The sequence below is a fragment of the Delphinus delphis genome, chromosome 17 (genome assembly GCF_949987515.2).
Source record: "Delphinus delphis chromosome 17, mDelDel1.2, whole genome shotgun sequence".
Taxonomy (NCBI): domain Eukaryota; kingdom Metazoa; phylum Chordata; class Mammalia; order Artiodactyla; family Delphinidae; genus Delphinus; species Delphinus delphis.
In genome coordinates this window covers 12,315,663-12,343,361 of record NC_082699.1, presented here as the reverse complement: position 1 = coordinate 12,343,361, position 27,699 = coordinate 12,315,663, and the positions used below count along the sequence as shown (strand labels likewise).

Below are 27,699 nucleotides of genomic sequence, written 5' to 3'. Positions count from 1 at the left end.
AGTGGGGAAGACGACAGAAGACATACAGTTAAAACTACAACTCCCGGCAGGCAACGTGAGCGACTCTCCGCCTTTCTGCCCCCATTTCGAGTGCCTTCCTCTTCCTCCTCTCCGCAGGCGCCGAACCTCTTGGCCTCACGGTATTTGTAGTTCTTTATGGACCCAGGATCCTAGCACTTGATGGCCAGGAGAGAGGCTAGAAAACTCTAATTCCCAGAGGGCAGAGCGAAAGGTGCGCCTGCGCAGTCTCAGTGAGGGCGTGTATGTCTGTGTGTCTGAGGGAGAGAGAGCGAGAGCGAGTGAGTGTGAGTGCGGGCTAGGGTGGTGGCCGTTACGTTCGGGGCAACGGCTACGGTAGTGGAGAAGCAAGAAGAGAAACAACGTCCGGCGCTTCCGCCTTCGCTTAGGAGGAGGAGGAGCTGGTAGGGAAAGGAAAGTGATTCGCCCTGGGCCTGGACTAGACCGAGTCGGGCCGGCGGGGGTCTGGCTATGAGCCTTTGAGGGTCGCTTGGGACGCGGAGCGAGACTCGGGAGCCGAGAGCTATGTCTCAGCCGCCGCCGCCGCCTCCGCTGCCGCCGCCGCCTCCTCCCCCAGAGGCTCCGCAGACTCCGCCGTCCCTGGCGGCGACGGCGGCGGCTGCTCCGGGAGTGCTCTCGAAGCGGAGAGACCGGAGAATCCTCTCCGGGAGCTGCCCGGATCCGAAGTGCCAGGCGCGTCTGTTCTTCCCGGCCTCCGGTTCTGTCAGCATCGAGTGTACCGAGTGCGGACAGCGGCACGAGCAGCAACAGCTGCTGGGGGTGGAGGAGGTGACCGACCCGGACGTAGTGCTGCACAACCTGCTGCGGAACGCGCTGCTCGGGGTGACAGGGGCACCCAAGAAGAACACGGAATTGGTAAAGGTGATGGGCCTTTCCAACTACCACTGCAAGTTGCTGTCGCCCATCTTAGCTCGCTACGGAATGGACAAGCAGACAGGCCGGGCTAAGCTTCTCCGGGACATGAACCAGGGCGAGCTGTTCGATTGCGCTTTACTGGGGGACCGCGCCTTCCTCATCGAACCAGAGCATGTGAACACGGTGGGCTATGGCAAGGACCGCTCCGGAAGCCTCCTGTATTTGCATGACACGCTTGAGGACATCAAGCGGGCCAATAAGAGTCAGGAATGCCTCATTCCAGTGCATGTGGACGGGGATGGACACTGCCTGGTGCATGCTGTGTCCCGGGCTCTAGTAGGCCGGGAGCTCTTCTGGCATGCCTTGAGAGAGAATCTTAAACAGCACTTCCAGCAGCACCTGGCCCGATATCAAGCCCTGTTCCATGACTTCATTGATGCCGCTGAGTGGGAGGACATTATCAATGAGTGTGACCCTCTGTTTGTACCACCTGAGGGTGTTCCCTTGGGTCTGAGGAACATCCACATATTTGGCCTTGCCAATGTGCTGCATCGCCCTATTATTCTGTTAGATTCACTCAGTGGCATGCGAAGCTCTGGTGATTATTCAGCCACCTTTCTGCCAGGGCTCATCCCTGCAGAGAAGTGCACTGGGAGAGATGGTCATTTGAACAAACCCATCTGTATTGCCTGGAGTAGCTCTGGTAGAAACCATTATATCCCCTTGGTAGGCATAAAAGGGGCTGCTTTGCCCAAACTGCCTATGAATTTGCTTCCTAAAGCATGGGGTGTGCCTCAGGACCTCATTAAGAAGTACATCAAACTTGAGGAGGACGGTGGTTGTGTTATTGGAGGAGACAGAAGTTTGCAGGATAAATACTTACTTAGGCTTGTTGCTGCTATGGAAGAAGTCTTTATGGACATACATGGTATCCATCCTAGTTTGGTGGCTGATGTCCATCAGTATTTCTACAGGAGGACAGGGGTGATAGGAGTTCAGCCTGAAGAAGTCACAGCAGCTGCTAAAAAAGCAGTAATGGATAATCGCCTTCACAAATGTTTGCTCTGTGGTGCCCTTTCTGAACTTCATGTTCCTCCAGAGTGGTTGGCTCCGGGAGGGAAACTGTATAACCTGGCAAAAAGTACTCATGGACAGCTGAGGCCTGACAAAAATTATAGCTTTCCCTTGAACAATTTGGTTTGCTCATATGATTCAGTGAAAGATGTTCTGGTACCAGACTACGGATTGAGTAACCTGACAGCTTGTAATTGGTGCCATGGCACATCTGTGCGAAGAGTCAGAGGAGATGGGTCTATTGTGTATTTGGATGGGGACAGAACTAATGCTAGGTCCACTGGTGGCAAATGTGGTTGTGGATTCAAACATTTTTGGGATGGTAAAGAGTATGACAATCTACCAGAAGCTTTTCCTATTACTTTGGAATGGGGTGGAAGAGTGGTCAGAGAAACAGTATATTGGTTCCAGTATGAAAGTGATGCATCTTTGAATAGTAACGTTTACGATGTTGCCATGAAACTTGTTACCAAGCACTTTCCAGGTGAATTTGGGAGTGAAATCCTGGTTCAGAAAGTTGTCCACACTATATTGCATCAGACTGCCAAAAAGAATCCTGATGATTATACTCCTGTAAATATAGATGGTGCTCATGCCCAAAGAGTTGGAGACGTACAAGGACAAGAGTCGGAGTCCCAGCTCCCAACTAAAATTATTCTTACCGGACAGAAAACAAAAACTTTGCACAAGGAGGAGTTAAATATGAGTAAGACTGAAAGAACTATTCAACAGAATATTACGGAACAGGCTTCTGTAATGCAGAAACGAAAAACAGAGAAGTTAAAACAAGAACAAAAGGGGCAGCCCAGGACTGTTTCTCCCAGTACCGTTCGTGATGGTCCTTCCTCTGCACCTGCCACCCCTACCAAGGCTCCCTATTCACCAACCACTTCTAAGGAGAAGAAGATCCGAATAACAACTAATGATGGACGACAGTCCATGGTTACACTTAAGTCTTCAACAACGTTTTTTGAACTTCAGGAAAGCATAGCCAGAGAATTCAACATTCCTCCATATTTACAGTGTATTCGATATGGCTTTCCTCCTAAAGAGTTAATGCCACCCCAGGCAGGAATGGAAAAGGAGCCAGTTCCTTTACAACATGGTGACAGAATTACAATAGAGATTCTAAAAAGTAAAGCCGAAGGGAGTCAGTCTGCAGTAACACACTCGGCCCACACTGTGAAACAAGAAGAGAGTGCTGTCACTGGTAAACTGTCATCTAAGGAACTTCAGGAGCAAGCTGACAAAGAAATGTACTCCTTGTGTCTTTTAGCAACGTTAATGGGTAAGATCAATTTAACTCAGACAGTATTTCTTAATTGTGAATGTAATATGCTGAGTTTTTCTGATGTCTTCATGGAAAAAAATGGTCATCCTAAAAACTATCTGATTATATATTTTAGAAGAAAATTATTTTCTTTAGTTTTTTGACAGTTAGTGGATAGATGTTAGTGTGATTTTCTATTGAGTAAATATTAGGAAAACGTAACTAAGAAAGTGAAAGTAGTCCCTAATTGTCACCAGATTATTTAAATATAACGTATTCTTGTAATTGTTTTTTTAAAAGTAGGCTTGTAATGGATCCATTTAAAGGCTTTTTCATTTTTTCCCCCTTGGCTCTATTGAGCCTGCCCACCTTGTCCCTTTTCATTTATTTTTAAATTTCATTTTCCTGCGTGTCATGTGATTTCAGGACTTCCTGTTTGATGAATTGCAGTTTCTGGGTTTATATGCTCACTGTACTCCCACCTAATGGTCTCTCTCATCCATTTCCTGTTCTCCCTTTCCCAGTTCATCACATTTTTCTTATTTGTACATTAGGATTTGTGTTTAAGTAATTTCCTTGCTCGGTGACTGTTTGCCATGAATTGTAATGAACTATTATAACTGAAGAGAAACATAAGGAACCGAGGTAGATATTAATGGGGTTGCTTAAGAAGCATTTCTTTTTAATAATTCAACACAAATTAAAGGAAAATAGATTATCAATCAAATATATGATTTAAAGCTTTAGATGATTTGGGAAATAATCCAATGGTGTACTTTTTACATTATTTTTATTGACTAATCTTTGTGTTTAAATTACTGTTAATATGCTTTATTAAGGCTTGAAATAGAAGTAAAATTGAAATACATTACATATTAGAAGGGCCTTATTTTTGCTGAAATGAGAGCTTTCAACTGGAAAAGTGATCTGGGTTTTGATTGTGTTTTCTAAGAGTACTAAATATCAGTGAATTGGTCCTTGACCTTCCAAAACGAAGATTATTTATTTCTGGCTTGTTAAGTTTAGGGGCCTAGTAGTTAATAGGGGATCTAAAAGCCCTATACAAATTTATAACTTAATATTGCTGACTTTATTTTGGCAGACATAGTCATTGAATTGGGGGCTATGTCAAGAAATGTACTAGCTAGGCACTTTGCATTTTTTTCTATCTCTTAAGAGTTTTTAGTTTCTTAGAGACTGCGCGGAATAAAGGAAAAGATTGTGAATTTTGGAGTGAGAAAGACCTAGAATTTGAATTCCAGCTCCACTACTTGTTAATTTAGTGATTTCAGGCAAGCTGCTTAACTCCCCAGTAGTACTTCAGTTGCCTCCTATCCACAAGATACCCCTTGTAGTTGGTACATAGGGCAACAGCAAAGTACTCCCAGAACTCTGAAAATTTAATAACATCATTAATAACAGAATGGATAAACTTAGATATGTGCTTAAGGCACTTTTAAGAAAACCAACAATCTCCCAGGTCAAAACAGGAAAAGAGGTCTTTCTCCGTAGAAGAGGAACTCTTGAGAATGTGGCTCATATATAACCTTGGATGTTCAGCACCTGGTATGATGCCCAGCAGGGAGTGGGCACTTTGAAATGTTTTTTTTTTTATTGAATTAAATAGATGACATTAACATATCCAAAGAAAGGCTGTGTCAGCAGAAATGGAATGGATGGTCAGCACTGAACACTGAAAAAGAGTTGAAAAGCAGAGTTTGGCACTGTTTATACACTGCTATACAAGGGGAAAAGATACATCAACTGGGGTTCGTGAAAATTCTGGTAACTAGAAAGGTAGTCTCAATTGAGGGGCAGGAGTATTTGATCAGTTCTCACTGTGGCCTGGCTCAAAGATCTGAATCCCTTTACTGATTGCACAGTCACCAAGCATCTAGTCTGATCACTCATTTAGCTTCCTGATGTAAGTATTGATAATACAGGTGAGAGTGCAGGTGACGATTATATTCACTTGGAAGGCTGTGTTCTCCATGTAGATTAATAATTTGGCACGGGTGAGATTATGATCAGTAGTCTAAAAGTCTGGTCAGCATAATATGTTTCATAATGAAAATTAGTAAAATATAATTCTCGTTTACAGTTAGTCACTTTTTGAGGTTGGATTGAGGTTTCTGGACCTGAATATCTGAGTACTGGACTGTGGACTGCAATGAGTTGACCAAGATAACGTCGTCTTGTTACGATCTCTTCCCTCTTCACCTCCAGCATTTATGTTGCTGCCCCTACAAACCCACACATTTCTTTAAGTCTCCCACTTCTACTTCTGACACAGAATTTAAGCATAAAAAGAGTGTTTTGCTAATTTTATGGTGGTGGTTCTTGAGAGACTTTCTGCTTTAAACTACTAAGACAGTGCCTGGCCTCTATTAGTTCCTCTATAAACATTAGTTTTCTACCTCTAATTCTCTCATAACTGTATTTGAATTACATAGAAGATTTTTTTTTTTTTTGGCCCCCTGGCTTGTGGGAACCTAGTTCCCCAACCAGAGATTGAACCCATGCCCCCTGCAGGGGAAGTGCAGAGTCCTAACCACTGGACTGACAGGGAATTCCCTGGAAGATGTTCTTAATTAAAAGTGATAGGTTTGTAAAAATGTCAGTTTGGGGTTAGCTAAGTAAGTACACACAGCCCTGTGTAAAGAGTGCTGAGGAACTCTTGATGTTTAGATTGGAGAGGGCTGGAAAATGGAAAATGACGGTTTATTTAGAAAATTGCAAATTTCAAAGTGCAGAAATAACTTTGTGAATTACCAAATGTGAGCTAAGCTGCTGGTATGTTGGTTTAGAAAATAGCTCATCAAGCTTTCTGCTGTTCAGATAGCTGCCTCCTTCTCACTTAGGTTAAGGCTTTACTACCACTTTCTTAAAGAGGTTGTCTCCTGACCACCTTATCTAAGGGTTTGAGAGACCTTTGCTAAACCACTCTATTACTGCACCCTGTTCAATTCCCTCTTAGCACCTGTTATAAGTTTTCATTATCTTGTTTGTTGGTTTACTTACTCATTTGCCTCCCCCATTATAAATGCCACAGAGGCAGAGACAGTAGCCTGTTTTATTCACCGATAAATACTTTATCACCTAGTACAGGCCCTGGCACTTATTAGGTGCCAAGTACATGCTTGTTGAATGAATGAATGCAGATTATGTCAGCAAAATGAACATCTGCTGTGAGCTAGAGATTGTGTTGTAGGTACAAAGATGAATGAGACATGGTTCTTGCCCTCCATAAACTTACCTGCAGGGTCTCAACTGAGGGCATCCCATACTTTTATAGTTTTCATTTATAATTTTTATACATAGAGAAAAGGAAGCTGGAGATCTGTTGATGAAAGCTACAAAAGTATGGGGGATATATATATATATAGATAGATAGATAGATAGATATAGGATTGTGTGTCTTCATTAAATAGGCTGACTTCTTGATAGCCAGGGACGTGTGTGTTGCCTATCTACTGTTTTTAAGTAGGATATTTATTAAATAGAATTTATATCTATTATTATTTGTATCAACGAGACTAAGTGAGTACATCAATCTTTTGCTCAGTTCATGGAACTAGTCACTTTGAATCTAACAATGGTAGTTTAAAATGAAATAACAGTGTTCTACCTGTAATATTTCACAGATTTTAATCTGCTTTATCCAGACCACTTGGACATTATTAAACAGTTTTTTCAGACTGTTATCTTCATTATTTATACAGTATGTGAGTGACTTTAACTCTGGCATTGCAAAATATGTAATTAAATTTTCTTATAGACCAGTTTTTTGTGGATTCTATTTTGTGGTAGATATGATAGATAGTAGTACATCATCCACCATAAATACTAGGCTAATTTCTTTTTTATTAATATTGTATTCCACTAACTTTTTAGTTAATTTTCTCTTTTAAGAGATAAAGACAGATTTGTGAAAAACGGTTTGTCAGTTTTATACATACTTTGTCAGAGTTGCTGTAATGGAATTAGGCTATTTGTGAGATATTTACCCCACTTTACTTACAAAGGTTAGCATCCTTTCAGGGGTTGAGAAACTTGTGTGATTTTTATATACCTTCTGTCTTTCTTAAAGAACTGTATGAGTTTTTAGTATACATTTTTAAATTACACAATATTTTATAATTTCATAGTAACTGCCTTGGGCTTTTCCAAAATCACACGTGGTATTCAAACACTTATTTTTAAGATGACTTGGGGTCTGAATATCATTGCATCTTGAATTTTTTCTTCAAATATTGGGTGAAGGACGTTTCAAATCTAGATAGGACTTAATGCATCTGTTATTCTTAACATACACTCTGGTAACCCTTCCAGTTGATTTGTAGACAGCATATTTCTTTTTTTTTTTTTTATTTTTTATTTTTTTTTGACAGCATATTTCTAATGGGGGAGCGGTCATAAAGTTGAATAAAAAGAATGCATATAGATGTATCTTAAGGTAAATATGTACCTTCAAAGTATGATATTATAAAATCACCATTTATGACATAAGTGATAAATGGTGATTTTATAATATCATACTTTGAAGATTAAGTTAAACATCAATTCTATTTCCTTTATTCCTTCACATTTTTTTAATTATAAGATAATATTATTTTTAAAAATTCAAAGATCTCAAGTATGTATAAAGTAGAATATAGTAGTTCTCTTTAACATTTGTACTCCCCAGAGAGAATCAGACTCTGTGTGTGTGTGTGTGTGTGTGTGTGTGTGTGTGTGTGTGTGTGAGATAAATATATCTTTTAATGGCTGATGATGACACTAAAAGACACTTAAGGGACTGAGTATAAGGAGAGAAACAAGCATGCCTTTCTTAGAAATGGTTTTGACTATTGATAAGGTAGATACAGTTTTAGATGGGAGGATCTGCAGGAAGGGTGGAGAGATGGCAACAATTTTTCTCAGCTAATGAATACCTTTAGGATTCTTCTAGTAGAAACAGCCCTATGTTCCTACTTTAAATTTACATTTTGGTCAGTTTATTTTATGGTAATAGGAACTTGAGTTCAGAATTAACTTAGGTATTTTGGGGGGGAACTTAATAATATATTTCATATATTTTTTATTTGTTTTGTTTTTTTAATATATTTCATATAGATGTTAGATTTTAAAATTTACTCACTTGTTGAAACTTCAAATTGCTTTTTAAAATATCTAAAGTTAGAAAATTGGAACGATGACCTTTTAAACTCACTTTTAACCCATGATTTTGTTACTAGTAGTAAAAATTAGAAAAACAATGATATTTTTAAAATGTTTAATTTTAACATACTTAAAAAATTACCTCTTATTAAAGAGGAAAAAAATTAGATAACCAAAAGAAAAAACATCCATAATATCACTGCCATATATAATAACTACTGTTCAGGTGAGAGAACTGAAGACTATTAGGAAGGATTCAAGGAAGACGAGGTATGAACAGAGCTTATCTATGGTGGTGGTATAGACTTTTTTCTACATTTATACATATATGCAGTATGTTCAATATAAGTATTTTACTGTTGCACTATGAAGAAACAGTTGAATTATAAAGCAAAATTAATTGGAGACTAACAAAAATATGAATTAGTATAGTATTTGTTAGATGCTTTACCAGACTAGTCCTGTTCTCTAAGAATTTGTTTTCCAATGAAATGGTAGAAGAGTTATTCCTCCTCCCCCTTTTTTAAGCAGTTTTCAAATATGGTATTATTAAGTATGGTCACCATGTTGTATATTACATCCCTGTCACTTATTTATTTTATAACTGCAAGTTTGTACCTAAAAGCCTTTACTTTTGTTTTTGCTATGATTTTGTTTTATTAGATTCATGAAGAGGTACAGATGGTACCATTAGTTAACATTTTATCCGTATAACATTAAAGAGCAGTTGTCGTTGTGCTGCTTCAATTAAGTTTTTCATGGACATCTCTCAGGCATTATTAAAAGAAAACCTCATTTATGCTAGTATTCATTTCACGAATTCTGAGTGCTACTAGCTCTCCAGCATTGTGCCAGGCCCAGGAATAGAAAGTGAAATAGGCCACTGACCTTTTCCTGACTCTGAAAATCTTCTGGTCTAGAAGGGGAAACAGAAAAGTAAACTGAGTTAACCTGCAGTGTGATCAGGGCTATGGTGTTTATATGCATGGGAGCATTAAGGAGGGTACCTACCTAACCACCACTGAAGAAGAATCCTAGAGGAAGTGACACCTAAATTGAGTTTTAAAGAATACATAGCTATTACTGGTCTTTGGGGAACTGGAGCAATTTGGTGGTGTTGCTTTGTAGAAATCAAGTTAGGATATGATGAGAGAGCTGTGAGATAGGAGCAAGGGTAAGGAATCTTAGGCTGCCTTTTATGCCGTGAGAAAGGAGCTTGGACTTACCATATGGTTTGGTGGAACCATTAAAGGTTTAACTCTGAAGGCTGTATGGAGTAGAGATTTGAGGAGAGTAAGATTAGAGGGAAAACCAATTTTGAGGCGGTGGCAGTGCTTCAGGCAGGAGATGGGCCTGAACCAGGTCAGTTGTAGAAGGAATGGAGAGAAATGTAGCAGAGAGCCATCTGTGACTGATGGGGGACTTGTGCAGTGTCACAATCCTTGCTTCCTGATCTCTGATCCCTTTTCCTGGTTCTGTTTCTAACAAACATGACTTCAGTGGAAGTGTGTATATACCAAAGGAAATAATTTGCCTAGTTTTTCTTTCAACCAGTTGTTGATGCCATGGATTTCTATAAGAAGAGAGTATGGATAGTTCTGCCAAATTTGTTGTAACATGATTTGACCTTTAGTAGAGGTTTAGTATCAGTGGAGAAGGTATAAGCTGTGGAACGATATACAGGATTCAGATCCAGGCTTTGCCGCTTACTAGCTATTTGATCTTGCGAGAAATATTTAAACTCTCTGAGCTTGTTTCTTTTTCTGTAAAATTGGGCTCAGTTTGGAGGAGAAAACGAAATTATGTGAAGTGCCTGATCAGAGCTGGGTAGACAATAGAGATTTAGGTGGTATCTATCCTTCCCTTAAAGCAATAGAGTATCCATGCTCACTGGGGCCATATAGGTCTGAAGGGGGTGAAAATTGGTTCTTGGGGGAGGGTAAAATAAATCTTACTCTAATGAAAAAAGTACAGATATACATATAGTATGTAAACAGATAAACAGCATATCTGTAGTATGCAAATACCATGGTCGAGGCAGATTAGGAAGATAATGGATAATTCTTAGGTAGATAATGAAAACACAAGGTTGATAAACAGTTCAATAGAGTTATTACTTTTTAGATTTCTGCCTGCTTAAGTAAGGAATAGTTGGGTTTGTAAAGTATCAATATTAAGAAACATCGTTTTTCTTACTAGTATTTAGGTGTTCAGTTCTGAGGAGTTTACTATTTTGGCACCCGTTTAGATTTTTTTTTTTTTTTTGGCGGTATGCGGGCGTCTCACTGTTGTGGCCTCTCCCATTGCAGAGCACAGGCTCCGGACGCACAGGCTCAGCGGCCATGGCTCACGGGCCCAGCCACTCCGCGGCATGTGGGATCTTCCCAGACCGGGGCACGAACCGGAGTCCCCTGCATAAGCAGGCGGACTCTCAACCACTGCGCCACCTTAAGGATGGGGAAGACCCCATCCTTAACTTTTTATTTGAAACTTCTTATTGATAATAGGCACTGTCAAAGGATGTTCTTGAAAACAACGTTTTTGTGAAATAGTGGGTTGCTTATAGCTATTTTGTGGGCTTCTAATGTTTATTCTAAATCTCATCAATAGGTCATTTCCCCCCTAAATTTCTGTTTTAAAAAGTCAACTTTGCAACAACAAAATACATTAATTACTTATCTTCAGTCTACCTATTTACTTTTCTCCCTAGTCCTTTCCATCTGTTTTTATTAGTTTTAACCTAAATATAGAATATATTTTTTATATTCTACTTTAAAAACATAGTATCTTTCTGTAACCTTTTTTGTTGTTCTAGTCCACAGTTGCATACTAGTTTACTTTGAACTGGATTGGGTCTTCATATGTATTTTGTTTAATATGCCCATTATTGACTCATGCAGCTTTAAAGACACTTTTTATTTTTAAAGATGTTGGGGGTAGGAGTTTATTAATTAATTAATTTATTTTTGCTGTGTTGGGTCTCTGTTTCTGTGCGAGGGCTTTCTCTAGTTGTGGCAAGCGGGAGCCACTCTTCATCGCAGCGTGTGAGCCTCTCACTATCGCAGCCTCTCTTGTTGCGGAGCACAGGCTCCAGACGTGCAGGCTCAGTAGTTGTGGCTCACGGGCCCAGTTGCTCCACAGCATGTGGGATCCTCCCAGACCAGGGCTTGAACCCGTGTCCCCTGCATTAGCAGGCAGATTCTCAACCACTGCGCCACCATGGAAGCCCCTAAAGACATTTTTGAATTAGTTCCTACATTTAAAAATGGGGGGACTTACCTGGTGGTGCAGTGGTTAAGAATCTTCCTGCCAATGCAGGGGACATGGGTTACATCCCACATGCCGCGGAGCAACTAAGCCCGTGCACCACAACTACTGAGCCTGCGCTTTAGAGTCCGTGAGCCACAACTACTGAGCCCACGTGCCACAACTACTGAAGCCTGTGCGCCTAGAGCCCGTGCTCCGCAACAAGAGAAGCCACTGCAATGAGAAGCCCACACACTGCAATGAAGAGTAGCCCCTGCTCTCCGCAACTAGAGAAAGCCTGCGCGCAGCAGTGAAGACCCAGCACAGCCAAAAATAAATAAACAAATAAATAGAAGACATTAAAAAAAAAGGGGGGAGAATTAAACATTAAAAACCTGGATTTCTGGCTTCTCTTGAAATGCCATTTGATATTGAAACATTGGGCCTCTACTCTTCCATGACAGCACTTGGCGATGGCTGCCATCTTAGATGGACCATGCATTTTCTAGTCATGTTCCCTCATTCCATATCACTTCCTATATGTTGTATTACACCAGACTGCATCACTCACTTAGGAGGTCTGCCTTGCGATCTCTGTTCAAGGCTAATCCATATTAAAGCAAGCCTGGGTTGAACTCTCTTGTTAGTTGCTAATACTGTATCTTTATTTTACAGGAGAAGATGTATGGTCTTATGCAAAGGGGCTTCCTCACATGTTCCAGCAGGGTGGCGTATTCTACAATATTATGAAGAAAACCATGGGTATAGTTGCTTTCTGATTTTATTCTTAGATAATATCTCCACTCAAGCTATTCTAAGATTAAGAAAGTTCAGATAATATTCTTATGAAACTATTTCCAGTGTTAATATTAGGTACATATTTTTCTTTATCAGTCTGCCTAGTTAAAATGGATTATTATCCTGATATGGTCAGCTACGTTTTCTGCTATAATATTACTAAAAATCTCCTATCACTTTCTTTCTCCTGTTTTCTCACTTAAGTTATGTATATGATCCTTAACAACTAAAGACAAATTGTGAAATTAGAGGCCGATTTGTTTATAATGCTAGTGACTGTCCCAGAACCAGATAATACAGTGTTTTTTTGTTGTTGTGTTTTGACTATGATTACTATATACCTCAGTATTTTCTGGATTCTAGGAAACAGCTCACTTTACATTTAACCTCTTTTCACATTGGGTATACATTGTTTATAAAGATATGTGCAAGTGTATAACTGTATCTTCACAGTTTCAAGAGAGAGGTTGCCAGTATGTATGTTTGGACCCCATGTGTTTTATCAAAAATTTGATGTGAGTACTTTTGGCCCCAGACTTTATCACTCTGGCTTATCTAACTTTCTTACCTACCTGACCTCTGTAGATATTAAGTACATAATCTCTATTTTATGTTTGTTTGTTTGTTTTCTTTCTCATACACTTCTTTTTCCTTCTTAAAAAAACAAAACCCAACTTGGCTATTGTAGAAATGTTGAAACACATAAAAGTAGCAAGAATAATGTAATGAACCCCTATTTACCTACCACCCAGGTTCAATAATTATCAGTACATTTCTACCTACCCCATCTCAAATGGACTGTTTTGAAATAAATCTCAGACATAATTTCATCTGTAAGAACTTCAGTATGTATTTCTAAAAGTAAGCACTGTTTTTTTTTCTTTTTAAAAAATAACCATAATACCATTATCACATCTAAAAAATATGAACAGTAATTTTTAAGATATCACCAACTATCCAGTCAGTGTTTAAATTTCCTTGATTTTTGATTGTCTCAAAAAATGTTTTTTCTTTTGATTTATTGAATTGGGGACCAAAGAATAGCCAGCTGGCCAGTTGCCTTGCTTCCTTCCTTCCTCCCTCCCTCCCTCCCTCCCTCCCTTCCTTCCTTCCTAAGATAGGATTATTGAAACATAATTTGCATACAGTAAAACTCACCCTTTTTAGGAATACAGGCATGTGAATTTTGACAAACATACAGTCACATAACCACTACCACAATCAAGATATAGAGTATTTCCACCATTCCAAAAAAGTCGCCTTGTGCCCCTTTCTAATTAATCCCTTACCTCTCCCCCTAGGCTCTGGCAACTACTGATTTGATTTCTGTCTCTATATGTTTTCCTTTTTCATATCACCGTATAAATGGGACCATATCGTTTAACCTTTTGTGTCGGCTTCTTTGATTGAGCACAGGGGTTGGCAAACTCCTACCCGTGAGCCATACCAGGCCCGCTGCCTGTTGTATATAAAGTTTTATCAGAACACAACCACACTCATGTTTACGTATTGTCTGTGGCTGCTTTCGCAGTGCAGTGGCAGAGTTGAATAGTTGTGACAGAGACTATATGGTCTGCAAAACCTAAAATATTTACCAGGTTGCCCCTTTACGGAAAAATTTTGTCAATTTCAGTTTTTAGCCTAGTGCTTTTGAGATTCATCCGTCTGGTTGCATGTAGTTTATTTGTTTTTTATTGCTGAGTATTATTCCATTGTATGTATGTATCACATTTTAAAAATTCCATAACCAATTGAAGGACATTTAGTTTGTTTTTAGTTTTTGGCTACTATGAATAAAGCCACTATGAACATTTGTGTACACATCTTTGTGTGGACGTATGTTTTCACTTTTCTTAGGTAAATACCTAGGAGTGGGATTGCTGAAAAATGTGGTAAGTATATGCTCATCTTTATAAGAAACTTCCAGACCATTTCCAGATTGGCTGGACCATTTTGTATTCCTCCAGCACTTGGTAGTATTAGTTTTTTTTGTTTTGTTTTGTTTTTTGCAGTACGCAGGCCTCTCACTGTTGTGGCCTCTCCCATTGTGGAGCACAGGCTCCGGACGCCCAGGCTCAGTGGCCATGGCTCACGGACCCAGCCGCTCCGCGGCACGTGGGATCCTCCCGGACCGGGGCATGAACCCGTGTCCCCTGCATTGGCAGGCGGACTCTCAACCACTGCGCCACCAGGGAAGCCCTCTCTTGCTTTTTTGCACTGGCTATAAATTCAGTGTTGAATAGAGTGGTGAGAGTGGATATCCTTGCCTTGTTCCTGGTCTAAGGTGGAAAGCATTCAAACCTGTAGGTTTTTCATAAATGCCCTTTGTCAGGTTGAGGACATTCCCTTCTATTCCTAGTTTATTGATGGTTTTATAGTATCGTGAATGGATGTTGAATATTATCAGGTGCTCTTTTCCCACATCTATTGAAATGATCTTATAAGGGCTTTCTTTTTAGTTTGTTGATAGTGTGAACTACATTGATTTTTGACTGTTGAACCAATGTCACATGCTGGATTCTTTTCTTTCTTTTTTTATAATCCATTAAAAAATTTTTTTTTGTTTATTTATTTAGTTTTGGCTGTGCCAAGTCTTAGTTGTGACAGGTGGGCTCCTTAGTTGCGGCTCCCGGACTCCTTAGTTGTGGCTTGCTGGCTCCTTTAGTTGCAGCTGGTGGGCTCCTTAGTTGCGGCTCATGGGCTCCTTAGTTGTGGCATGTGAACTCTTAGTTACGCTGTGCATGTGGGATCTAGTTCCCTGACCAGGGATCAGACCCACGTCTCCTGCCTTGAGAGGCAGATTCTTAACCACTGTGCCACCAGGGAAGCCCCTTTGCTAATATTTTGTTGAATGTTTTTATGACCGTATTCATGAGGCATAATAATGATATGTAGTTTTCTTGTAATGACTGTTTAATCAGAGTAATGTTGGCTTCAGAAAATTGAGTTGGGAAGTGTTCACTCCTTTTCTGTTTTCTGGTAGATTTTGTAATAGCTTTCATATTATTTCTTTCTTAAATGGTAGAATTCACCAGTGAAGCCATCTGTGCTTGGAGTTTTCTTTATTGGATGGTTTTTAACTATGAATTTAATTTCTTTAATAGACTGCTCTTAAGGTTATTCCTTTCTTCTTGAATAAGCTTCGTTAGTTTTGCCTTTCAAGAAATCTGTCCGTTTCATCTAAGTTATCAATTTTATTGGCATAAAGTTGTTTATAATATTCCCTTACTGTCCTTTTAATGTCTTCAAGGTCTATAGCTCTGTCATTTCTGATATTGGCAATTTGTGCCTTTCTTGTTTTGCTGACTAGTCCAGCTAATGGTTTAGCAGTTTTATTGATCTTTTCAAAGAAACAGCTTTGGTTTTACAGGTTTTCTGCATTGTTTTCCTCATTTCATTTTCTTTGTCTTCTGCTATTATCTTTACTTTTTCTTTCTTATGCTTCCTTTGGATTTAATTTGCACTTCCTAGTTTCTTTAAGTAGAAACTTAGATTATTGATTACAAATTTTTGTTTTCTAATATAAGCATTTAAAGCTATAAATTTCTCTCTGAGCATCCCCCTGCCTTTTTTTTTGCATCCCTTTTTTTTTTTTTTTTTTTTTTTTTGCAGTATGTGGGCCTCTCACTGTTGTGGCCTCTTCTGTTACGGAGCACAGGCTCCGGACGCGCAGGCTCAGCAGCCATGGCTCACGGGCCCAGCCGCTCTGCGGCATGTGGGATCTTCCCAGACCGGGGCACGAACCCATGTGCCCTGCATCGGCAGGTGGACTCTCAACCACTGCGCCACCAGGGAAGCCCTGCATCCCTTTCTTTTTAACTTTACATCTTTTTTTTTTTTTAAATAACTTTCCATCTTTCACTTCATTCTACCTTCTGAAATATATCAATACCAGTTAATTTTTTTTTAAATAAATTAATTAATTTTTGGCTGCGTTGGGTCTTTGTTGCTGCGCGCGGGCTTTCTCCAGTTGCAGCGAACGGGGGCAACTCTTTGTCGTGGTGCACAGGCTTCTCATTGCGGTGGCTTCTCGTTGCAGAGCACGGGCTCTAGGCACGCAGGCTTCAGTAGTTGTGGCACGCGGGCTCAGTAGTTGTGGCTCGCAGGCTCTAGGGCACAGGCTCAGTAGTTGTGGCACACGGGCTTAGTTGCTCTGCGGTATGTGGGATCTTCCTGGACCAGGGCTCGAACCCGTGTCCCCTGCATTGGCAGGCGGATTCTCAACCACTGTGCCACCAGAGAAGCCCCAGTTAGTGGTTTTTAAAAAGTTATTACTTAATTATGATTGATGATAGGGCTCCCAGTAATTGGGGTAAGTATGCACTGTCTTTCATAGGACTGAAAATAACTTCCCTCAGTTGTTTTTGTGTGTGGGAGGGTTGTGGTGGGTGGTGTGGGGATGACGCTCTTGATTATTTTCTAAATAGTTTTTTGGTTTTGGTTTGAAATTATTTTTAAAATGTTAGCTGTGATGCTAAGACAATTTAATGCGGGAAAGAATAGTTTTATCAGTGAACAGGGCTGGGACAACTGGATATCCACATGCAAAAGAATGAAGTTTGACCTCTCCTTCCCACCAAATACAAAATTAACTCAAAATGTATAAAAAAACTGGAGTATGAGAGCTAAAACTAGAAAGCTCTTAGAAGAAAACATAGGCATAAAACTTCTTGACTTTGCATTAGGCAAAATCTTTTTAGATATGACACCAAAAGTACAAGCAAAAAAATGTAGCTAAATAAAAACAAATTTTTGTGCTGCAAGGACACCAACATGAAAGTGAAATAACAACTCACAGGATGAGAAAATTTTGCATATTATATATCAGATAATAGATTTGCATCTAGAATATAAAGAACTCAGCAGTAAAAAGACAACCCAGTTAAAAATGGGCAAAGGATCCAGAGAAAATATATAAATGGCCAATAAGCACATGAACTGATGCTCAACATCATTAACCATAGGGAAATGCAAATCAGAACCACAATGAGATAGTACTTCATACTCACTAGCAAGGCTATAATCACAAAGACAGATATTAAGAATGGTGGGCAAGGAAATCCTGGTGGGAAAGTAAAATAGTGCAGCCGCTTGGGAAGAAAGTCTGGCAGTTGCTCAGAAGATTTAAGATGGAGCTACTATATAACCCAGCAATTCACTCTTAGGTGTACACCCGAGAGAAATGAAAGCGTGTCCACAAAAAACTTGTACACAGATGTTCATAATAGCATTATTCATAGTAGTCAGAACTGGAAACAATGCAAATGTCTATCAACTTAGACACTGGATAAGTAAGATGTGATATATCCATACAATGAAATATTACTTGGCAATAGAAAGGAATGGGAATGCAGTACTGATACAGACCACACTGATGAACCTTGAAAATCTTATGCTACATGAAACAAGCCAGAAACAAAAGACCATATATTGTATTATTTTACTTATATGAAAAGTCATATAAATGACAGAATAGGCACACCTAGAGAGACAGAGAGAGTAAATCAGTGGTTGCCTAGGGCTGGGAATGGGATGGGGGAGGAAATGGGAGTGACTGCTAATGGGTTCAGGGTTTCTTTCTGGGAAAATGTTCTAAAAGTGATTGTGGTGATGGCTACACAACTCTGAATATGCTAAAAAACGTTGAACTGTACACTTAAAAATGGGTGAGCTGTGTGTGAATTATATGTCAGTAGAGCTGTTATATTTTTTAAATGTTACCTGTGGTATTTATTCTTATTAGGAGGGAGTTTAGAGCTCTGGAGTAGGAACATCTGATACTAAATTTTGGTTCTACTACTTATTCCTGTGTGACTTCTAAGTCTCAGTTTCTCTATTTGTAAAGTGGGTATGATAATATCGGGGTTATTATTAGGATCAAATGAGATTGTGCACATAAAGCAGTTAGCAAAGGGCCTGGTACCTAATAAATACTTAGCTAATGTTTGTTATTATTAGAATCCCAGCTGTTATTTGCAGAATTATTTTTAAAATTTTTGACTGTAACACAGACATTTGAAATGGGTCACCATCAGAAAATCATTTTACCTTTCAAAATATAATTTCATCTGATATTTGTGGTAAAATGTTACCTCTATTTTTAGGACAGATTCATGTGGCAAATCATTATCATCATCCCGTGGTCAAAGAATCAAAGCATAACAAGCCCTCCTCACCCCCAGACATACACCCATACCCTCCAAAAATTGGAAAAGAACATAATTCTCTTACTTTGTTCAAATCCACCCTAACAGATGGATGGTTATATCTACATTTGAACAGACATATTGCCCAATATAACAGATAGACTTTTAATATTCCTATTCTTTATGTTTGGAAAGTTATTTTTAAATTAATTAATGCATTGTTCTGGTGCACTTTAGGTAGTTTCCAGTTTTTTGATGTAAGAAAGAATGTAGCTGTAAACATTATTATACATGTCTTTTGGTGTATATGTGCAATAGAATTGTTGATATATGATATAGAAATTTTAATACACCTTGATTCTTAAAATTCAAAGGACTATATAAGTGATATAAAACCTAAATGATTGTTTAATCACAACACAGTATTTGTATTGATTTTTCAACATATATTTTAAGGTTTTTTAATAATGTAAAAAGTCTAGAAACTATAGAAATGGGGAATATCACCTATAATTGCTAAATACTTGTCTTATACATGCATTTTTTGGTCATGATTGTAATTCCAATACTTAGATTTGCTTCCTGCTATTTTCCTGTATTATGCATATTTTACTGTATCAATGAGGCATCATAGGTTACTTATTTATATCAGTATTAATAGCTGCATATTACTTCTGTCAGGTAGATAGACTGTAATTTTCTTAACCCTTCTCTTCTTGTTGAAGCTTAGATTGTTTCCAGTGTTTCATTGTAAATAATACTGTGATAAACGTGTGGGACCGTGATTCTTTCCAGGGATAGCCAAGGGAAAGCATCACAGTAGCAGCCTGGAAACGACTACAAACCCTTGTGATCTAATATAGAAATTAAAACTATTGACTGCATGATGTATATTAGGCACTGTGGTATGTGCTTTGCATGTGTTCTCATATAATCCTCAAATAATTAGTTGAAATAAGTACTATACTCATTGTTATACTTACCTGATTGCATTATAATTGTCTATTGACACTCGTCTCCATCTCCTAACAATTACATTTTATTTTGGAATCTTCAGGGTCTACTTTAGCTCCTGGCATATAGTGAGGCTCAATAGTTGTTATCTATTGAAATGATTGTTTAAAAGCTTTTCCTTGGGGCATCCCTGGCCTTACCATTCAAAATTCTCTTTTTTGCTACCTTTGTTTCCTGAGCTATGGTTTACAGATCTCTGAGGTAGGGGATTGGTAGGAGGTAAACTGATTTAAGGGTTGTACTCTGAAAGGTACTATTTAGACATCTCTGATTTTAATTTTTGTACATCTATTTTTGTCAGTTCTCTCTGCCAAAAATGTGCCAAGAGGAAATTCTCATTAGATTTTCACTTATCACAGAAATGAATGTTTATTTGAACTTACTATATGGTATTTATTCATTTGAAGTTGTTTTTCTCTCTGATTATTTGGAATATTCACAGTAAGATACATTAGAACCACTCCGTAGCTTTTTTCAGAGAGGAAGGGACTATTCTTAATAACCTGCAAAACTGGAGAGAGACTACCTAAGTGCCCACAAAGCATTCCAGAGTTCACTCATCCTTCCCCTCTCTGAATTTCTGTAGTACTTACTAACAGTCTCATTCATTTTAAACTAGTTTGCTTTTGCCTTTATATTTTGCCATAAACATACCCATATATTATTAAAAGTTCATTTTTTTTAAACATAGAAAATCTGTGGTTTCATAAAAGTTGAAAACCCTTATTTTTGCATATTTGGAGTCTATACTTAAAATGTAAAGATATTGGATAGCTTAAAACACACATGCAATTTTTTTATGCCCAGGCTGGAAAAAGTATAAAAATTTGAAATACCATGTAGTGAGACCAAACTCTTCAGCTAGAAAATAAAGGGAAGCCTGCTTTAAAATTCTTACCCTCTACTGCTGCATTGACTGTGAGAAAGTATATCACACTGGGCCATTTGAAGAGCATCCATAACTCACTCTTGTTTTGGTGGTTCTGATCTGCCAGAGAGGAATAAGAGTTGTAACATGAAGTACAACTATTTCAAAGGAATTGAATTGAATACAATGTTATTAATCTTTTGTAACCAAATGTCAGTTCTTCCAGTTATACTTAAGTCACAGTGCCTTCCTTAATCCTAGCTTTCCTAAATGTGCCTCCACACCTATTTAATATGGAGTATCTTATTTTGAAAGTTCATACTTTTTATATTTGTGAAAAATACATATATATACACTGAGAAAACTTTTATTCTGGTATTCTGTAATTTAATAGAATCACTTATGATTTTTAATTCAACACACTGCGCAACATATGTACACAACACTTTGCCCTTATAGGTATTTTTAAAGTTTATAATTTGAATTTTACTAAATGAAAGTATATTTTCTTATTACTTTACTATGAGCAAATGCTTTACTAACACAATTGCTAGTGTTTTTCTTATGCAAGCTGTTTGTTTCAAGCCTAACAAACAGGTTTGTTTCAAGCCTAACAAAAGGTTTGTTTCAAGCCTAACTTTCCTAACCTTGTGATAGGTTAATGATATATATTTTTCAAATCCCCTGGGAAACTACATTAAGGTTTATGGTGGTATTTCTTTTTTTGTAATAGCATTAAATTCTATTAATAAGTGTAATAAATTATTTGCTAATTAAGTTTGTTTTGAAAGCTGTTACCTGTAAATTATTATTGAAAGTTTACTATTTCAATTATAATTGTCTTTACTACACCTTTCAAGTAAGATTTTAATATGTTAAATTCTTTTTCCTCTCTTCAGGTATGGCTGATGGCAAGCATTGCACTTTTCCACATCTGCCTGGCAAAACCTTTGTCTATAATGCTTCTGAAGATAGGCTGGAGTTGTGTGTGGATGCTGCAGGACATTTCCCCATCGGTCCTGATGTTGAAGATTTAGTCAAAGAGGCTGTAAGTCAGGTTCGAGCAGAGGCTACGACAAGAAGTAGGGAGTCAAGTCCCTCACATGGGTTATTAAAACTAGGTAGTGGTGGAGTAGTGAAAAAGAAATCCGAGCAGCTTCATAATGTGACTGCCTTTCAGGGAAAAGGGCATTCTCTAGGAACTGCATCCAGTACCCCACACCTTGAGCCAAGAGCTAGGGAAACTCCAGTTGTAAGGAAGCAGACCACAGGGACACACTTTAGTAGTTCCATTAAAACAGAGCCTTCTGTATTCACAGCTGCTCCTAGTAACAGTGAGCTTATTCGAATAGCTCCTGGAGTAGTTACAATGAGAGACAGCAGGCAGCTTGATCCTGATATGGTTGAGGCCCAGCGAAAAAAATTGCAGGAAATGGTTTCTTCTATTCAGGCGTCGATGGACAAGCACTTGCGGGATCAAAGTACAGAGCAGTCACTGTCTGATCTTCCTCAAAGGAACGTCGAAGTTGTGAGTCCTTCTGTGAAGTCTGGCAGTCTTCAGACTGGCTTACCTGAATCTTTTTCTCTAACTGGTGGCACTGAAAATTTGAACACGGAAACAACTGATGGCTGTGTGGCAGAGGCACTGGGAGCAGCACTTGCTACAAGGTCAAAAGCACAAAAGGGAAATTCCGTGGAGGAGCCTGAAGAGATGGATAGTCAAGATGCTGAGATGACAAACACAACTGAGCCAATGGATCACTCTTGATTTAATTAGAGGCTAATAAATGCAGAATGTTTATTGTGAACATGTAATATTTGTTGGCTGGGCCACATAACTTGATTAGTCATTAAAAATCTTGTACGTATATAATTCAAAGATTATATCTTGTTATTCAGTGCATGATAGCAAGTGTGTGATTGGCAATAGCTTTTAATATACTGCTGCCCAGGCTGGCTCTAAATTCCTATAAATTAGTTATTAGATCCGCTGAAATGACTTTCTTCCATATATGTGGTTCACTGTAATTTTAATTCCATGAAAGTCTTAATGTTTAAAACATGAAAATTCTCTTGCTACTCATGTTTGATTTCTGAAAAGGCTAGGGCTGGGGGGAAATAAGATTTTGCTAATGTTGATGTCATCAGGGTAACCATTCCACATATTTATTAGCGTGTCAAAGGATTTATGTAAATTTGAAGGTTATCTGAAGTAAATTGTATCTTGAAATTCATAAAAGGATATATTAGACACTGGGATCCTGACACTTTTGTGAACATGAACACATTCATAGAGATATATATTCTTGGTGAAACTATCTTGAGAATGTAGTGTAATGATATAACATTTTGCTGATTTGAGCAAGGTTGGGGAAGATAACTATTCTAGAATGATAAAGTCAATGTGATTCAGTAATGTTGCTGTCTGAGCCAACACAGCCAAGCGTGTGCTCTGTTGTTGATAATATGTTACCATTATTTTGAATCCTGGCCTGGTCAAGTACTACCAAATTTTTGTCCTTTAATCTTGCAGAAAAGTTGATTGCAATGTGTGGTAGAAAATAATAAAAATAATGGTAGCAGTAGTTAATCTCTAATTTTCAGAGTTTGTCAGATTCACAGAGCATTTATAAATAAGAATTTATCTTTATGAATGAGTTACATTGTTCTACAATTTTGATCAATGGTATTTAAGCTTGTATATGCTAAATGTATTTGAGCCCCTTTGAACCAAAAATGTTTCCCTTTTTTCTTAGAATCCATAAGATTTTCTTCATTTGTTGGCTTCACTTGGATTTGGATGCAAATTTGACTGCGTCATACCCTGATCAACCAGGCATTTGCTTAAATAGTGTATTCATCAAATCTTTAGTGCCAGTTTCCTCAAGAAGCAGCTTTCACGTTTACTCCTTAAAGAATGTTTATCCTGAGACTGGTATTGCACTATTTTATCCTATTCTGCAAATCTGTATTCTGAAATGTACACGTTAATCCATCTTTTTCCTCTGTTCACTGAAATTAAGTTGAATTTGAATGGATGAAAGACAAAATGTATGTTAATACAATCTCTTATCTAGAGCATTTAAAGCCTGGCTCTCTCTGTTTGCTCGTGTTAACAGATGCAGAACCGTTTGCATTTCAAGAAAATGTACATCAGAAATTATATTATCAGGTGTTTTAAAATGTCAACCTGTTGATTCATAAGGAATATAGACAGAACTTTAACTTGTGTTTCCAAATAAGGGAGTTTTTGGTTTCTTTCTATGAAAGTATCTCTGATGAATTCACTTATTAAGTTAACTACTTTATTTTGAATAGGGAAAGAATGGAGACTCTAGATATTTTGCAGGTGATATCTGAGCAAGATACATATTTGGGTTAGTTTTATCACATTATCACATTTTTAAAACCATATTGTCTCCATTCTTCTTCTAAATTTACTTTCAGATACCTCTCTCTATGTCTATAAATATAAGGAAATTTTAGAACTTTTATATTGTGTACTAGTTTTGCATAAAGAACTGCAGCTACCAAATAATATTTCCCATTTGGTTAGTACAGGTGACTTCTGTGTGTTAAATTAAAAATTACAAATATCACTAACCACTATAATTATTTTTGGGTTTTTTCAGCCACTAACACCCTCCCGCCCCTCCATCACCACATACTTTTTTTAGTCTAAATACAGGAAAACTGGTTAACAAACGAATGCATTGCTTCCAGGTAAATGATATAATCACCTTTTAACAAATATTTTCTTCACCTGTGGCTCGGTATGTTTAGTTAATAACTGACAAATATAATTTCATAGCATAAAGTAAAAATATCAGATGCACATTTTATCTCCCTATTAAATACTTTTGCATTTAGTCAAACTAGAATGCACCTGTGAACATTAGAAGGCAGGCTAATCTTTGACAACACTATTAATTTCTCTTGCCAGAGCAGTGCTATTTAGAAGCTGGTTAGGTGTGAACATTAAAATAATAGTTTGGGTTCTCCCTTGATAAAGAATAAAAGGCTCGATTCTGAGAATGGTCAGGTTTCTTGAAATTATTTTAGATAACTGAAATTTGGTTGCAGTAATTAATGGTTTTTGAGAAGTGGGCCAGGTATCATCTTCACAAAAAAGTTTTAGAGCAGAATTTCTTTAAGTTCTTGACTACCATCGTTTGCCCTTCCATATGGTTATCATAATCAAATACATAATTATAGGAATGATTATTTTATTAGTACTACCATTTTAATACTACCAGGACATCTGCAACTTTGAGTCCAACCTAGGGATCATAAATTAGTTGAAATATTTTCTTAGCCCTACATGTAATGTTATAACTCTAATTCAGTCCTATAGTTAAATTCTATTTGCAGTGTTTAACTGAAAATTGAAGTAAATTTTTTTCTTCACTAATCCATTTTATAGTTAGTCATACCAAGGTTGACTATATGACCCAAAGTCCAGGTAGAGTTGAAGATGATGTGTGTCTAGAATACTGGTTGTGAGAAACTGGTTGAAATTGAAGAAAACAAGACACTGTCAAATATTATGAGCAAGAATATAACGAACTCCAAGGGAATGGTTACTCAGGAACTAGTTAAAGAGCAAGCCTAAGGCCCATTTCCCCTCCTTTCACTATATTTCAGGTATTTTATTGGAAAATGTTAAGCTCAAGACCTGAGAAATTTAGCAAGTGCTATTGACTGTGAAACTTGCTTTATATCTTCTGATGATTTTTAGTTTCGTTTTTACAGTCAAGCCTACTGCTTGCAATTAAGATAACAAAGTGAAATGCATCTATGATTCCCAGCCACACAGGTCCTTATTGCCATTATTTTTAAGAATCTAACTTTATTGGAAATTAGCAAACTTTTGCATATGGTCTCTTACCTCAGGGAAGATCACTTACTAGCAACTCACATACTAATGACAGGTTTCTGAGAATTGTACTGACATCACATGTTAGCTACTAACTGCAAAGTTTATAACAGTATTATTTTATGTAGTTACCTACTAATAACTGGCTGCTAGTGAACATTTCTCTAAAAAATTTAGACCTCACTACTAACCAACCTTTAAGTATGAAATAAACTTACAACTTCTGTCTTTAATTAAGCTTTGGTCAATATAGTGACAATATCATAAAATGTTTATTTCAGAATATCAATACCATTTGGTCTTCATTTTTCAAACAGGAATTTTAATTGGCCCAGACATAAAATATTGCAGAGCAGATATTGAGAGATTCATGGTTCTCAAAACAAGGTTTCTATATTAAGATTTTCATAAAAACCTTTGCAAAATCAGATTAAACTCCACTCATCTTAATATGAATTTAAAATTACCTCTTATAACAGTAGTAGTGAGATACATACTCTAAGTTGGGGTAGATATATCCTACATTTCCAGGTTATCATGTAATTTAACAAAATTGCATAACCTCAAGGCTCTTAATATAATTTTTCAAACCAGAACTATTCACTTGAAAACATACCACAGTAGAATGTTTACTTAAGAAATAACAAAAGGGGCTATATCACCAATGTAAGATTTGTAGTTAATTGTAAGTTCTGCCATTCTTAATAATTCTTTGAGATGCTAAGTGTTTCAATTCATATTTAATGATACTTAAATTGTGAGAATTTTAATGTTTGCTCCAAAATAGCAGAAATTGTAAAAATTGTGAATTATTGGAGAAAATGCCATTACTTGTATATCTGACATTTAACTTTTTAAATTATGGAGTCTACATGCTTTTTAGTATAATATTAATACGATGATTCTCTTGTAAAAGAAAAGGAAAACTAGTAAAAAAAAAGTTTTAGTTGATGTTATCTGCTTGTGAGTATCAATTACTTAGTATTTAAAAATTTTAAGGTATTGCATACTTTTCTTTAGAATGCACAAGTCCCTTCCTGAGCTTTTATGCCTGTGGTAGAGCAATAAAGGACTGAAAAGGTTGTCAGTATTTTCAGGTTTATTTGACTTTAAGAATTAGTGCCAAGAGCTGGAGAGTCTGCTTTTTAGAGGGAAATGTTATTAAGAATATGTAAAAATAAGTGTAATAGTGTAAATATTTAGAAAAAATTAAATAGCAAGTGCTTTAACTGCTCAATAAAATAGTATAGATGTTCTACCATCCCTAAAGCACTGGCTGTTATCCATTATTTTCTGATTTTGTGATTGCTGTATATATTACACTTGAGTAATAAATAATTGGTAATAGTGTATTCCATCTATATAGAGTTCTACAGCACACTTCACTGTACAGTATTTGAAGTTTTCTTTTATATCAGTAATAAAACTATAAGTTAATACATAGTTTTCTGGAATTATACCTAATTATTATAATGCATGAAAATATAGTTCATTTTTATAAAGGAATTCTTAGTATAATAAAGTTTATTTGAAAACTTCCTTCACTGGGATATCATATAGGGACAGTGATTTCTCCGCTTAGTGCAGATTTCAATGCAAATGAAATGGACCCAATTAGAAAAGAGTAAGCAACATTTCCTTAGACATATTACAGAATTGGGTCATGTGATGCTTACTGAATACTTAAAACAGATATGTTCTAACAAAGAGAAAACTTGTTCCATTCTTTTAAAAAAACTGTTAGAGATAATGAGGAAATGAAGGGAAATATAGAAAATGGCACTAAATTACATTTGTATAGCTTAGCAATCAACACAACTGATACATTAAAACTTTTAAGTTTTAATGTCCAATTTGTTAGAGCAGACTGTTTAAGTTAGTGGTCAGAGCATAGCTTCAGATATCAGACTTACAGATGAGTCCTGGCAGCTGCTTACTATGTGACCTCTGTGCTTCAGTTTCCTCTCTGAGAGGATGATAATGACATCTACTGGGGTTTTTGTGAGGATAAAACCAGTTAACACATATCAGATGGTTAGAACAGTGCCTGACATATAGTAAACACTAAAATGTTTGCTATTATTGTTATTTATACGTCAAAATAACTCAGTAGAGCTCAGTTGCCATTTAAGTAGGACAAATCTTACATAGGGCGTACGTTATTTAAATAGTTCATGTTAAAACTCGCTTTATTTGTGGCATATAATTAATGAGCTAAAAACGGATTGGTTATGTGTCCAAGTGTTTATGCAAGAGATTTATGATCACATGCAACATTGAAAAGCTGGAGAACTGACAGTCTCTGCTCTGTGACTAACTTATTCTGTGACCTAAGGCAAGTCACGAGCCTTTC

The 27,699-nt window shown here is 37.4% G+C and overlaps 1 protein-coding gene across 1 annotated transcript; it reads left to right on the top strand.

Annotated features, from left to right (window-relative positions):
• Window positions 1–300: 300 nt before the first annotated feature.
• On the top strand, window positions 301–26,607 carry VCPIP1 (valosin containing protein interacting protein 1). Its single transcript, XM_059994720.1, has 3 exons — window positions 301–3,256; window positions 12,320–12,406; window positions 21,370–26,607. Exons 1-3 carry the CDS (start codon window positions 544–546, stop codon window positions 22,236–22,238), a joined length of 3,669 nt encoding a protein of 1,222 aa, XP_059850703.1. The 5' UTR covers window positions 301–543; the 3' UTR covers window positions 22,239–26,607.
• Window positions 26,608–27,699: the final 1,092 nt, after the last annotated feature.